Below are 14,784 nucleotides of genomic sequence, written 5' to 3'. Positions count from 1 at the left end.
TTTTGAGATAATGACTTCCCAAAGAATTCAAATCAAGACTAGATAACTATTATTTGTTAGGCATTCTTCCTTCATTAAAGGGTGGAGATTTCAGTAGATGATATACATGATTTTTGACATCACTAAGATTTTTTTTTTTTGAGACTATAAATACAGAAACACTTCTAACTTTCCTGAATTGTCTTTAATGTGCAAAGGAATCCCATCCTTTGTTTCCAGAGAGGGTACATTCGCACTGACAATAGCAAATAGTGCCTGGTCTGAAACACATTTTATTTTTCAATCTGCTGGCAATTCCACATTTTTTTTTTCCTTTTGTAAGTTAACTTTGGCTGTGGGGAGAAGAACTTAAGACACAAGGGAGGCATTTGAATAAACTCTCCATAAATCTGCCTAGAACACCACTGTGGACTTTTAGTGTTTATAAAAACGACCTTAAATCACCATAAAAGACTTTTCTTTTTTTTCTATTTTGGAAAGAGAAAGGGAATATTCATTTATTTGTTGCTCTACGTCAGCCACTAGATGGTACTCTTCTACCTACCAATTCCTCACTGCAGCCTATTTCATCTCCTTCAGGCATAGTATAGGGGGAGACACTTCTTCCACCTTGGCTCCTACACTGAAAGATGACATTTAGGATGAGTGGCTAATTCACTCCACCTCTATCCCCATCTTACCCTTTAACTAGGAATCCTGCCTGGCCCAGCTTTTGTCTTCCAATGACAAAGGATTAAATTTTCTACTTCTTTCAAAACAAAGCAAACTATCCCAGCTTGGCAAAATCTTCTGAACAATTCCCTGCAGGCTGGATTTTCCCTGTCCAGATGAAAGCCATATTTAGCTTTTGCTTTTAAAGAAAATCAATTTTATAAACTTTATTGTGTGAAATGTTTATAGGACCAAAGTTTCAGAACTGAATGGGAACTTATAAATATTTCAACACACTTTAATAGATAAGGAAATAAAATATCAGAGACCCTTGTTGATTGCTATAGTGGTAATAATCACAAGAAATAAAATTCTAACTCAATCTAAAGCCATATGCTTTTTAGCTTTCATCACCTTCTGTAAAATGGAGATAATAGATTTGTTGTAAAGGGTTGTTGAAAAGATTAAAGGAGATACAAATCTTAAAACTCTGGTATTAATTAAGCAATCTTAGAGTTCATTTGATATAATTCCATCATTTGTCAGAGAATGAAATTGTGACCCAGAGAGGGTATAGGATTGTCAATTTTTTCAGTAGAATTTCTAAGATAAAGTTGTTAATATAAAAAGCCGCTAGCTTTTAAGGTCTTAAATCTTGACTGTACCCAGACTAGTTATAACTACATGTTGTCTTTTCTTTTTTGAGTGGAGTTAATATATGTCTATGTATGCTTCTATTAAAGCTCTTCTAATATTAAAACAAGGATTTTGGACATGCCTCAATAAATATTTATCCAGAATATATAGAGAGCGATACATACATACATACATATCTAGATTGATATATGAGTGCATGCTTGTGTGTGTGTGTGTGTGTGTGTGTGTGTGTGTGTGTGTATGTATGTATAATGGACCCTCACCATCCAAACACACTGCAGTACCCAGGCAGCAAACTGATAGGGATTGAATTATAATGTGAATGCTTGTTTTCTTTCTGCCCTCATTTGTTTATTTTCTTTGTTGGACAAAGAAAACTCTTTCATCTACAAGTATCTGATTTCATTGTTCATGATGACACTGTTGGATGCAGCAGGAAATACCCTGAGTTTGTGAGAGCAGTTACACAATTATTCATTTGTCAGCAACTGCCTTTGGAAACTCAGATGCATTGAATTGGAATGCTATTCTGTGTTTTAAATTGCTCAGGCTAAAAGCATTTCCAATTTCTAGAGATCAAAACATTGTAAGCAGCTTCCCTGAATGCAATTGAGTTGTTCCTACTGGCCTTGTACTGTAGGTGTTAGGCAAGCATCATCCTTTATCTTAAAGTCAAGTACAGTGCTTTTAGTGATGACATACTGGGATCCAGCGGAGGCTCCATTGTTTGGGTCATGAAATATCAATACCAAAGGTAGAGGAAAGAAAAAGATGAAGGCTCTATTTAATTATATTTTAGCATTACTGTCAATATAAGTCAATATTAATAGTAATAACTAGCATTTATGTAGCTCTTTAAGGTTTGTAAAGCACTTCACATTTGTCTACACAGCTTAGGAAATTGAAGCCAACAGTTAAATGACTTGCTTAAGGTCACACAGCTACTAAGTATTTGAAGGTAGATTTGAATTCAGGTCTTCCTGTCTCCAAGTCCAGCACTTAGTAGTTCAGTTTAGAAAAAAATCAAGGAGATTTCAGGCTGCATTAAAGAAGGATCATATCTATATATAGTTATAATGTATAGCACGATGGTCAGATAATAATTGGAGTGCTAAATTTATTTCTAGACTATATATTTTAGGGAAGGTACCAGCAGATTGATGCATATCCAGAAGAAGGCCTCAAGAATGATGAAGGGCATAGAGATCAAGTCATATCATAACTGATTCCAAAATTAGGGACACTTAGTTAGAAGAAGGGAAGCCTCTAGGGACATGTTGGAGCTGTGTTGAATTATTTGAAGGCTTGGTATTTATCACAGAGATTGGATTTATTCTGATTGACTTCAGAGAGAAGAACCAGCAGGCTTGATATGAATGATTTTTTTTTTTTTACTAATGTCTAGAATTATCCAAAATGGAATAGGTTTCATGAGACAGGAGTTGGGCTCCCCCTTCCTTGGTTCAAAGTCAAGTCAACAAACATGTATTCATTTATTAATCCCATACTAAACACTGAGGATTTTTTTAAAAAGCAAATCAATGCACATGCACCCACATATATCCATACATATTTATTATATAAGGTTATGTAGTGTGCTTTCTAGAGCTCCCATGCTGGGGTGCCAAAATATACTGTCCAGACTCTCTGGAGGATCTCAGGAACAGCCCAAATCCTTAATCTTAGTGGAGGAGTGAAGGAGACAGGAGACCCATGAGGCTGGTCAAAGATGGAGTCCATTCATTTCCAGTCCTCTCAGCCCCTAAATACTTTAGTACAATTATATTACAACAGCACCATTACATCACCACATCACACTGAGCAAGTGCTAACTATAAGCACCCTGCTATTGATATGTAAATGCCACTTTACTGTAAGTATCCCATGCTTCAAGTAGAACACAGGTTGTCACCACCCCCTGACTTCAGAAAAGGTGAGACCTTGGGGAGAGGAGCCAAATCAGGCTTTGTCAGCAGATTCCCTCTGGGCTGAAGTGTCATAAACTTTGCCCAGAGTTTTCCTACTGTCTGTGTCCCTCTACAGGGTTATACATTTATATATATTATATATAATTTATCATAGCAGTATATCATACATCCTTATATATTATTATTACTACATTCTATATATTATGTTTGCATGTTTATATACACAATATGCCCTTGGGCTCAAGAAGTTCACAGTCTAAAGGACTCTTGACCATTAGATCATCATTAGTTACAGAGGAAGTTCTTATTCACACATGGGCTGGACTCTGAGATAAAGTGATTCTTATAAAAAGCTCTTTGATCCAGCAACTTTCGTCAATCTTGATTGCATGTGGATAAATTATAACCACATGCTTTCTTTTCTGAGTAGAGTTAATATATTTGTATGTGTTTATCTATTAAAACCCTCATAAACAAGGACTTTGGATATCCCACAGTGAATCTTACTCAGAATATAGAGCTAGAGATAGAGGTACATACATATGTATACTGATATCTCTATATCTACATATATGTGTGTGTGTGTGTGTGTGTGTGTGTGTGGTTGTGTGTGTTGTGCACATAAACTGTATCTTTCACCCAAACAATTTGGACTGCCTGATTAACTTAGGAGAGATAATTTTCAGTTTAAGGTCAAATGTGAAATTTTGTAGTCTTTTTTATCTTATTATCCAGTTTATATTTCCTTCTTTTCAACCCCAATACTGGACAAGAGACCATATTTGACTTCCCATATATCTACTACCACACAACACTAAGAGTTTATATCCATTTAACTAATTACCTGTAGCTCTGAGCATAGAGAGATAATGTTTCTTCAACAGCAAGTTTATCTATGGAGAAAATGAAACTGAGGTCAAAAATAAAATAGTTATCATTAAATTGAAGAGGCTAAAATATCATGTTGTCCTTCAAAATATACCCATTCAACTCTCAGTTTCCAAACTCTGATTTAGAATTAATAAATCTTAGAGTTGAAATAAATGCATACAGATCAGTGAGATCTACTACCTCATTTTCTCATCCTAAAAAAGTAATCTTCACAGAAGATGTTGTATACAGAAAGACACCAAGGAGCCAGGATTTAAAACCATTTTTTATAAATTCCTAACTTTAAATGTAGTTACCAGCATCTTACTAGGCTATTCCTGTGGGAGAAGCTGAATCCAGTCATGTGGCAACTATTATAACCAGAGAGCTAAAGTAGTATGATGGACAAAAAACTGACTTTGAAAATAGGGGAAAAAAGTCGTTGATTCAAGTCTACTTTCTGATACATGCTGCCCCTTTGACATTGGATAAGTCAAATCAACCTCTCATTCGCTCTAGGCTAAATATAAGCCTACAGATGACAAGACAGGTACTGATTAGCTGCAGTGGAAGGTAGTACTTTACTGGGGGAATAAAGGTTTTAACTCCAAAATAATGTTAATTCTTATAAAAATCCTGAAGAAAAAATTATATTGAATATAAGCTTAGATATTTTCTCACTAGCCATTTTGATTGCAAGATCAGAAACAAACTTGCTGGCTCCTTCCTACCTTTCCTGTCTTGGAACAATAATCTAATCAATGTTGCTTTTGTTTGGTAGTATCTTACTACTCCCTTCATGACCCCATTTTTGTTGTTGTTGTTATTTTGAAGTGATTTACCATTTCTCTCTCCAATTCATTTGATAGATGAGGAAACTAAGGCAAACAGAGTTAAGTGATTTGCCCAGGATCAGACAGGTAGTAATTATCTGAAGCCAGATTTGAGATCGAGAAATGATTCTGACATGGGCTAGTTCACCCTTCCTGGGGCACAGTGGAGTTTTCTCACTTCTGGGGGATCAAAGTAATGTTGACAAATCCAAATGGCATAGCTCATGACAGCTACCAGATTCAATTTCCCTGGTTATTGAAAATTTAAGAGTTGGCCACCAAACCCAGCAATGTTGTGATCTTAATATTTGCATGAGAAACTATTTCTCAGAGTAGAGCTTTTAAGAAAATATTTTATTCTAACAAACTAAGAAATAGTTAGTAGTAATCAACAAACAACAAAAACCCTTTTGTCTTGTGAATATTAACCAATATTTATTGAATTAATTTCTGCCAGACACTGTGTTATGTATTTGGAGTCTGAAGACAAAAATACGAAAGTTCCTTCATTCAAGGGTCTTACATTCCTATAGCAGAAAACATTTACAAAGGAAATTAAATATAAAATATATGGAAAGTTGACCCAAATTGATTTTTGGAGAAAGGTCAATAGTGTTTGGATCCAGGATTCACTTTCTGTAGAAGGTCAGGACTGAGCTGATCATTCAAGGAAGGCAAGGATTCCTTGGGACTGAGTTGATAGGGTTTTCCAGCTAATCAGGGGAATAGAAGAGAGTCAGTTCAGAAGGAATTATAATTAAGGACTGAACCAGTAGAGAAGTAAACAGATGTGACATATATTCTGTAGATACAAATGATTCTGTGTGAAGCCTGAGGAGAGCTGAGAATTACCAGAAGATTATGAACTTGGATGACTGGAAGAATAGTAGTATCCTCTATTTTAATATGAGGTAATTAGGTGTCACAATAAATAGAATGCTGGGACTAGAGTTAGAAAGAATCAAGTTCAAATCCAGTCTCAGACACTTACTAATTGAACTAGTCATTTAACCCTCTTTGTCTGCTTTCTCATCTGTAAAATGAATTGGAGAAGGAAGTGGTCAACCATTCCATTGTCTTTGCCAAGAGAATTTCAAATGGAGTCACAGAGAGTCTGATACTACTTAAGTGCAAACTACATAGTGTTTTTAATGGATTATCATCAACCAATGATGAAGCCATTGATTCTATACCTCAGGTTGAAATCAATTCCTCTCTAGCTAAACTTTCATGATGGCAGACTTGCTCAGATTCGAGAAAAAGGATAGTATTTTCATCATTTCCCAAACATCAAGGGAGTGAAGAAGGGCTCTGTGCTTATTTCTTTGCATTTTATCAGGATCTTTTCATTAATGTTAGCCAATATCTTCAATAAGGATACCAAGATTGGCTATTGCACCGATGATAAATTATTTAACTTTAAAAGGATACAAGTCAAGGCTAAAGTGGCAGAGGTTGATGCACAATGTTTTGTTCATAGATGATTGTGTACTCAAAGCAACGTCTGAGACTGAGATGCAACAGAAAATGGATGGGTTTTCTGCCACTTGTAAAAACAGACATTCTCCATCAGCCAGCACTGCATTATCCATACATGGAAGTTACAGCAAACAAAGAAATTTTAATGGTGTAACAGGTTCACTTACTTTGGCAGTATGCTTGATAAAGTTGATGCAAACAGAACTAGCTCAGTAAAACTGAAGGTTTGTGCTGACTTCATTACTGTATGCATGTGAAAGTTGGACAGTATTCATACCAGCTCCATGCTAAGAAATTGAGTCATTTCAATTTGAATTATGTTAGCAAGATTTTGAAAATCACTTGACAAATTAAGGTACTAGATACACTGCTTTCCCATCCTAAGTATAGAAGCTTTTCATCAGGAGGCTGACCATCCAGGAACTGATACATTTGGCCACTGAAAAGCACAAAACCCAATATGCAGGGAAGGGGAGACAGTGAGATACATGTTGACTTTAGATTCAGAGGATATGATTCTGTTTACTCACTACATGTAGGACCTTAGACATATTATTTATCTCTCTGATATTGTTTCCTTTGGTGTAAGTAGTTGGATGAGGGCCTGTAAAGTCCCTTTAAACTATAAGTTTATGAATCTATGATTCTTTATCTGCATTGGTAGAGGAATACTGATAAACGTCATAGACATTTGAAGAATAACAGGATCGGAATAGGGATCAAATGTTTATAGAGATCTATGTTTAAAGTGTTATGTAAGAATAAGCACTCTAAGAAGCTATTGATTTTTATTGATGGTATTATTATTCCTTATCACAGAATCAAAGCATTTTAGAGTTGGAAAGTGTTTTTAAAAGTTGTCTAGTTAAGAGTTTTAATGGAAGCAAACCTACTACTTACTATGGTGGCCCATTTGACATTGGGGAATTTAGATTGATGGAAAGTTTATCTTTTGTCACTTAAATCATAGCATAAACTTGTCTTTTTGCAAAGTCCATCCATTGCTTCTAAAAGCAGTCAAATGTCTTTTCTGTGTGATACATTTTCAGATGCTTAAAGCCAGCTATCATGTTTGCTTTGAGGAGTCTCTTCCCCAGGTTAAACAATCCCAGTTACTTCATCAAATCCCCATATAACCTAAATTCAAGCGTGTTTCTTACTCTGCTAGCCCCCTTTTGACTTCCCTTCAGAAGAATATTCTTCCTAAAGTGTAGCATTGAGAATACAAAGCAATAATAAGGCTGGGGTTTAAATAGGATATTGTAGTTGATGGAACTAAGCTGCATAAGAACTGAGTTAAACCTAACTTCCTTCTCCCCAGAGATGAACTGGTAGAGGGTGGAATTTTGCCTCTAAAGTGCTGGGAACCATGATTTTTTATTGTTATATCTTTGAAGTAAACATTAAATTGTAAAAAGCTAACCTGTTAAGTGGTTAAATGCAACCTTGATGTTTGAACCCCTAAAAGTGGAAAGGACATGATCAGTACAGGCTTAAGCCAATGGCAAAAATGGGAGACACACCCTCAATCCAGAGAACTCTGGAAAAGTGAATTGTAAAATTGGTCTTCAGCAATCACTTTTACAAATATAAAGATAATGATTACGAATAATACTGAGTATACTTTCAGATACAATACATCCCCTTATTTACCTATGATAAATTCTTTTTTTTTTTTCCATTCTTCAGAATCATAAAACACAGCCTTATTATCAACTATTAGACCTATGAGCCAATAAAAAAAGGGCACACCATAGTGGAAGTTGGTAAGAAGAAATACACGTTTACTTACCCAGCTTCATTCGTGGGAAATCTGGGATATCCTTCATGAGAATGAGGAAGTAAACATATAGTTCCTGATATGTGTTCAAAAGCAGGTGACATAGGTCCCGATGCCATTTGTATGCATGTTGCATACAGTTTTCAGATGGTGTATAAAAACTTCCCTGCAGAAGAGAAAGGGGACATTTTTAATAGTCCTAATAATATAATATAGCTCCTCCTATAGATTCAAGTCTCCCATTTGGATCAATGAGAAACTTTTCTCAAGTTTCTGCTTCAGTGCTCATGGAGCAAAGAGTAACTTAAAACTTAATTAAATAAGCTAGCTCCTCTTTCCTCAAGGTAGATTATCATCATCATCATCATCATCATCATTATCATCACAATCACCACAAAAAATAATAGTTAACATTTATATAGAACAATGATTTTGCAAAATGTTCTGTAAACATTATTCCATTTAATTCTCACAACAATCATAGAAGGCTGGTATTGTAATTATCCTTGTTTTAAAGATGAAGATATGGAGGCAGACAGAGATTAAGTGCTTTGGCCAGAGTCACACAGCCAGTATCTCTTGACTTGTTTTTCTCTCAATTTTTTTTTTATCTTAGATATTTTTATTCCATGAAGTTCTATTTACTGTATCACCAAAATCTGCCTCTAATCTTGGATGGAAATTTAAAATTCCAGTTAGACAATGTGCAACATTTTAAGTACATAAGTGACGTACAAGGTGCTCTATGAGATCTATGAAAGAAAGGGAATTCTGACTATGGGATTAAAGATGGCTTTGTGAAGGAATGGGTTTTAGTCATAATCTTGAAAGATGAACATGATTTCATCTAGAAATAGAATGATATTTTAAGAACAGGAGAAAGCAACTGCAAAAATGAAGACAGGATTAAATATTGGATGTGTTTAGAGAGGACATGGAGTGTACTTTGGCAGGGAGTAAAGAGATGGATGGCCTATATGTAGAGAAGTACAATACTTAAAAGGGTCTTAAATGCCAAAAGAAATCATAATGACTTCATCCTCACAGCAGGTGTGGCCGGTAAATATCTATGAACATCGGGACCTTCTATGTAAAAAGACAAAGAATTTCCATCCATGAAAGGCTGGGGAATATGGATCAATATGGATGATCTTCTGCCTTCCAAAAATTATAATGCTGATGAGGCATTTCATAACAATTGCTATGGTTTGTTTTTTTTTTCTTTTTTATGCTCATTTCTTTTAATTTTGATGTGAATAAATACATTTTTCTTGTTAAAAAGAATATACAAGAGAATGACATGAACAAGTCATTACCTAAAAGCAATTCCTTTGAAGGCATGTGTGAAACTAATTGGAGGTTAGAGCAGTAATTAGAATACTGTAGTTCAGGCATACAATTACAAGAGTCTGCATTTATCAGGGTGTTCACCAATATGTATTGAAAAAGCAGTTGCTAATTGTATCAAAGACTAGACCAACACTTAAAGATGAAGTTATTTGGTTATTTTTCTTCCTTTTTCCTGATTTTCCTTATCTTTTTCTCAACATATCGGAATAAATAAGAATGAACCAAACCCTGGCCCCTCTCTGGGGAAAGATGAATAGAAGCAACATGCCACATTTTTCACAATTAAATAAGATAAAATTAAAATAAAAATGGATAGCCTATTAGTGAAGTTCTTTTATTGTCAATTCTGTTTTCAAGTGCCACTTGATGGGGCTTTATATTTCTTTATTCCAGTCTGTGGTGTCAGTAGATAATTCCATTTTTATTTCACCTTCAGCTCACCCTGAGAATGATTAGAGATGTTACTGAGAGGGTTAGAATCTATAAAATCAGCTACTGAGTTTGATTTTTAATATTGGTACTATGTGGATATCCAAGGAAAATTTAGAACAGTAACCAATCAATTACATTTGTAAAGAAGTTGAAAAGAAAAACAAAATGGAGGGAGAAAAAGGAAAATGTGAAAATAAAAGAGTCAACTTCTCCTTAGTTATTAACAGATATGTGACTTCATTGGTATATGGAACTCCTAATTTTAAAAAATTCTTAGTAATGCAAATCAGCAAGATGCATGAATAGAGAATTTCACCCAAACATATAAAAGGAGAAAGATACCTTAATGAAACATTTCTGATGCAATACATACATGTTGTTTTCCAAGTGCTTTCCTGCACCAACTTTCTGTAATCTATATCCTAAAGTTTCTTTCTGCTATTATACGCTAGTGTTCTTTATTGTAACATTCTATGTTGTAAGATTCCTTCCAGCTCAGAGGAACCCATAAATATCAAATTAGAATTTCATGAGTGATGGAAATAGTTCAGTGATTCCTCAACACAATAGAACAGAATTTTAACAACTAACCCTTTCAGCTTGTCCTGACACAATACATTAAGTAACAAAAAAGAGAAGTCAGGAGGAGAAAAAGGGACTTTAGGCTATAAGAGCATCATCTGACCACTCTGAAATGCATCAAAACTCAGGTTTAACTATGCATGTGAACATAGGTCACAGGCTAAAATTATGTGTAGTCCTTTTATAACATTATAAAACCAATTTTAGTCCAAATAAGAATCAGATACGCAAATCAAGATCTCAAATTCATTTGGTTTTATAATTTTTGAGTGTATTGGAAGGGAATTCCGAAGTTATCTGTTATACTATTTGAATGAAGTTCAAAGTTCAAGTAACATATTAAGATATTGCCTTGATTTTTGTTAAATTCTATTATATGGAGCTCAGTTGATTCCAGGGTACTGGTCATTAAAAATATATTTATTTTAAATAGAGAATGAAGTTAGTTTATATCTGCATTCTATATGGCATATAGCATGAGGATGAACGTAGATTCATATATATATATATGTGTGTGCATATAAATAATAACCACAGAATTATAAGCCTTAGAGCTACATTATGAATCCAGAACATAAAAATCAACTTATTGAATGTTTTAAGTTGACATATGAGAAAGTTGAGATCCACAACTTGCTCAAAGTGGCTCATGAAGATTGTAATGGAATTGTGATTTGGACCTGGACTCGCAGATTGAATCCAATGAAAACTCTTTGTTTTGTCATTCTGTGTTTGACTGTTATAGCTGAAGTGGTAGTGTGGAGGAATGGAAAAATAAAACAAAACCAATGGACTAAGAACAGGCTTCAGATTGGGGGATTAGGAAAAGGGAGAAAAATGTACTTATTAAGCACCTATTATGTGCCAACTACTAGAATACATATACTTTACAAGTATGATCTTATTTGACATTTACAAAAGTCCTTATAGGTAAGTGTTATTACAATCCTCATTTTACAGCTGAGGAAACTGAGACTTAAGGAAGGATAGAGGGAATAAGCATTTATGTACCATATGCCATGAAATGAACTGCCATGAGTTAGGGGATTTTATTGATATCATTTTACAGATAAGAAAACTGAGGCAGACAGAAGTTTAATAACTTATCCATGGTAACATACCATTTTAGTACCTATGAAAATACATGTGTACTTGTAAGTACATTAAATTTATATGCAAGTATAATCACATTACATTTTCAAATTGGAACATATAATGTGTAAAACATATACTTGTACATTGATATATACATATGTGGATGCATGCTTGTATATTACATATTATATTTTAGAGTCATTTTTATCTCTTTGAGACTCATATATATCTATGAAGTGATGGTGATCAAATTTGTAGACTAATCAGCACATGGCTATCCTGAGAATCAAATGAGACAACACATATATAATGTCCTTTTTTAATCATGAAAGCACTTTTATACATGTGATATTTTATTATCATTGTTATTGATGTTCTAAGTTTTACGCTGGAGTTTTTTTTAAAAATTGTTATTCATTTTCTCTTATAGAAACATTGTAGTAAAGCAGAAGGATACTGAACCAGAAACTATCCTTTATGGTTTCCTCTGATTCTTTCATTGAAATTCTGGACAAGGCACTGTACTTCTTAGATACAGGTTGCCTATTTATAAAAGAAGGATTCTATATATGTATTTGAGTTTCTGAGTCAGTGTGAGACTGCCACTACCCATAATGTCCAATCCGTGGGGAGTTTTTCAGTATTTGAAGGTTTGCCAATAAGGAAAAGTATTAGACTTGTTCTGCTTTACTTCCAAGTCCAGAAGAGGGCACAATATGTATAAATCCGCAGAGTAAGATTTACTAATAATCAGGACTTGTGAACTATGCAATGGGTTGTTTTATAAGAAAGTCTTTAGGTAAAGTCTAGTCAATCATTCATTAGGGATATTGAATAGGGTGAGGAAATAACAGGGGGGACATATGCATTGACTCAAAGGAGAAAATATCTAAGAAAAAGGAGAGCAAAAAATTTTATGGTTTCAGATATCTTTACACATATATTCAAAGAACGGTTAAAAAATGAGACAAAGTAGAGTTCTTCATTTAAAGAAGTAAGTCTGACCTCAGAAGTAAACAGTGCTGAGAGAGTCATGATGAAAATATGGTCTTAAAAGCATACCTTTTGAATGTAGCATGTACTATCAATTTCATGTAATTATAATTCAGTGTATATATCCATACATTATATGTACACACATATATTTACACATATACACACATGTATATAGACTTCATATTAAGGGTATTCTTTATAGTCAGAAGTAGCCTATTATCAGATAAATACTATATATAATATATAACATAGTATATATACAACGCTAGATTTAGTTTTAAATATTCTAGCTATATGATCTCGGCAAACTATTTTATATGTCTTGGTAATTATTCCTAAAATGGGGGGACTGGATAATTGTTAAAGTCCTTTTTACCTCTAAATCTTACATTCCATATTATTGTGTATTTATTCAATATAATACTGAATTGGGCTAATTGTTCTCATTTGAAAATAGGCTAGTATATACATTAAAACAATGCTGTTTTCAATAGCACTCAAAATATACAGCCTTAATAGATTGTCATTGAGCCAGCCACACTCTCTAGCCTAGCCACGTAGGTCATCAATTGACACAGATAGGCTAAATGACCACCTGGAGGAAGATTCTGTGGTCTATTAACATAAAAAAGACTGGAACCAACCTCACTGCCAGAGTACTACTAAAATAATCCATTAACCAAGTAGGCTAACCAGGCCTCAACCTGCTTTTACTACATCTGTCAGTACTCTATAGATATAGAAAATAGATTTTCAAAGGCATGATATCACGAAGAAACTCACTCACTAACAAAGGCATTATCTAATCCTAACATCAGTCCCTTTGAGATGATGTGATCAGCACACAAGAGTTCAATTAAAATGAAGCCATCCAGAAGAAAAGCAAACTGTTGATTTCCCAATGATTACTAACATGTTCTTTGTATGTCATGAAATCATGGAATGTCAGAGTTAAAAGGGACCACATAAATCAAGTTTTGTGTATTTCACAGAATCACAAAATTTGAAGAACCAGAGCAGATGTCAAAGATCAAGTCCCCAGTGAGAATTTCACAAGATTTTCTTGTCCAAGTCTTTATTTTGCAAGTGAGAAAAATGAAGCCAGAAGTTAAGTAGATTGCTTAAGTGATTACTAAGTGATTGGAACCAGAATTAGAACAAGTCTTCTGACTCCAAGTCCAATGTTTTTCCTCTCTCATAATTTCTCACTCATTAAATTTTCTGGCATTCTTATTGTCATTTTTTCTCCTGTCTCTTCAACCTACCCTACATAGCCCTTTAATTACCTACTCCCTGCCCTTATTGTACCTGATAATTTTCAAAGAAGTTGGCTCTTTCTCTCCATCCATTTGATAGTGACCACTCAGTGAGATATGATAAATGTATATAGTCATGCAAACTTGATCCTTTCCACCTTACTGTTGACGCCTACAAAAAAAAGGCACAAATACTTGTACTAGGATTCTCATAAAATCTCACCCCAGGTTCTACTGTATATAACCATAAAAGGGAAAATAAAAAGACTAAGTGAAATATGTTGAGAACTAGGTCATGTATGCTTCTTTTGTGTTGTCCCTGCTTCTTATTCCTAAATGAAGAGTCAGAGAGTCATAGAATTTTTCAGCTGGGGAGATTCTTGAATGCTTTTCTATTCCCATTGAACTGATGAAAAAACTGAAGGCAAAAGCAACATTCACATTATTGTAAATGCTATTAAATTTAAAAATCTCTAAGGTTTTACCTAACATACAGGAAACTAAGAAAGAGTTAACATTAGAATGGTTATGCATAGATGAGCACACTAAAGCAATTTGGGGAGATTGGTTAAAACCATTCTGCAAAGAAATCCGGGATATGCAAAGAAGGTAATTAAAATGTCCAGATTCTTTGGCCCAGTATGCACCCTAGTAGATGTATACCCCAAGGATTTTAATGATGAAAAGAAAAGAAAGACTCCATATGCAGGCAAAATATTTATAGTAACACTTTTTGTGATAGCAAAGAAGTGGAAATGAAGTGGGTGTCCATTGACTGAGGAATGGCTAAACAAATGGTGGTACATCAATTTAATGGACTATTTCTACATTATAAAAATAGATACATATGATCATCACAGAGAAGCATGAAAAGA

General features: G+C 34.3%; 1 protein-coding gene across 1 annotated transcript in view; it reads right to left on the bottom strand.

Moving 5' to 3' along the window:
• The window catches only part of FAM135B (family with sequence similarity 135 member B), a 372,619-nt gene that overhangs the window by 45,481 nt on the left and 312,354 nt on the right, over positions 1–14,784 (bottom strand). The window contains 3 exon segments of the mRNA XM_074264776.1: positions 4,081–4,100; positions 4,103–4,129; positions 8,211–8,364. Of these exon segments, the coding sequence (XP_074120877.1) occupies positions 4,081–4,100; positions 4,103–4,129; positions 8,211–8,364 (201 nt within the window).

Source organism: Sminthopsis crassicaudata, chromosome 1 (assembly GCF_048593235.1).
Source record: "Sminthopsis crassicaudata isolate SCR6 chromosome 1, ASM4859323v1, whole genome shotgun sequence".
Taxonomy (NCBI): Eukaryota; Metazoa; Chordata; class Mammalia; order Dasyuromorphia; family Dasyuridae; genus Sminthopsis; species Sminthopsis crassicaudata.
Note: the sequence above shows the minus strand (reverse complement) of the source record. Positions and strands in the feature narration are given on the sequence as shown.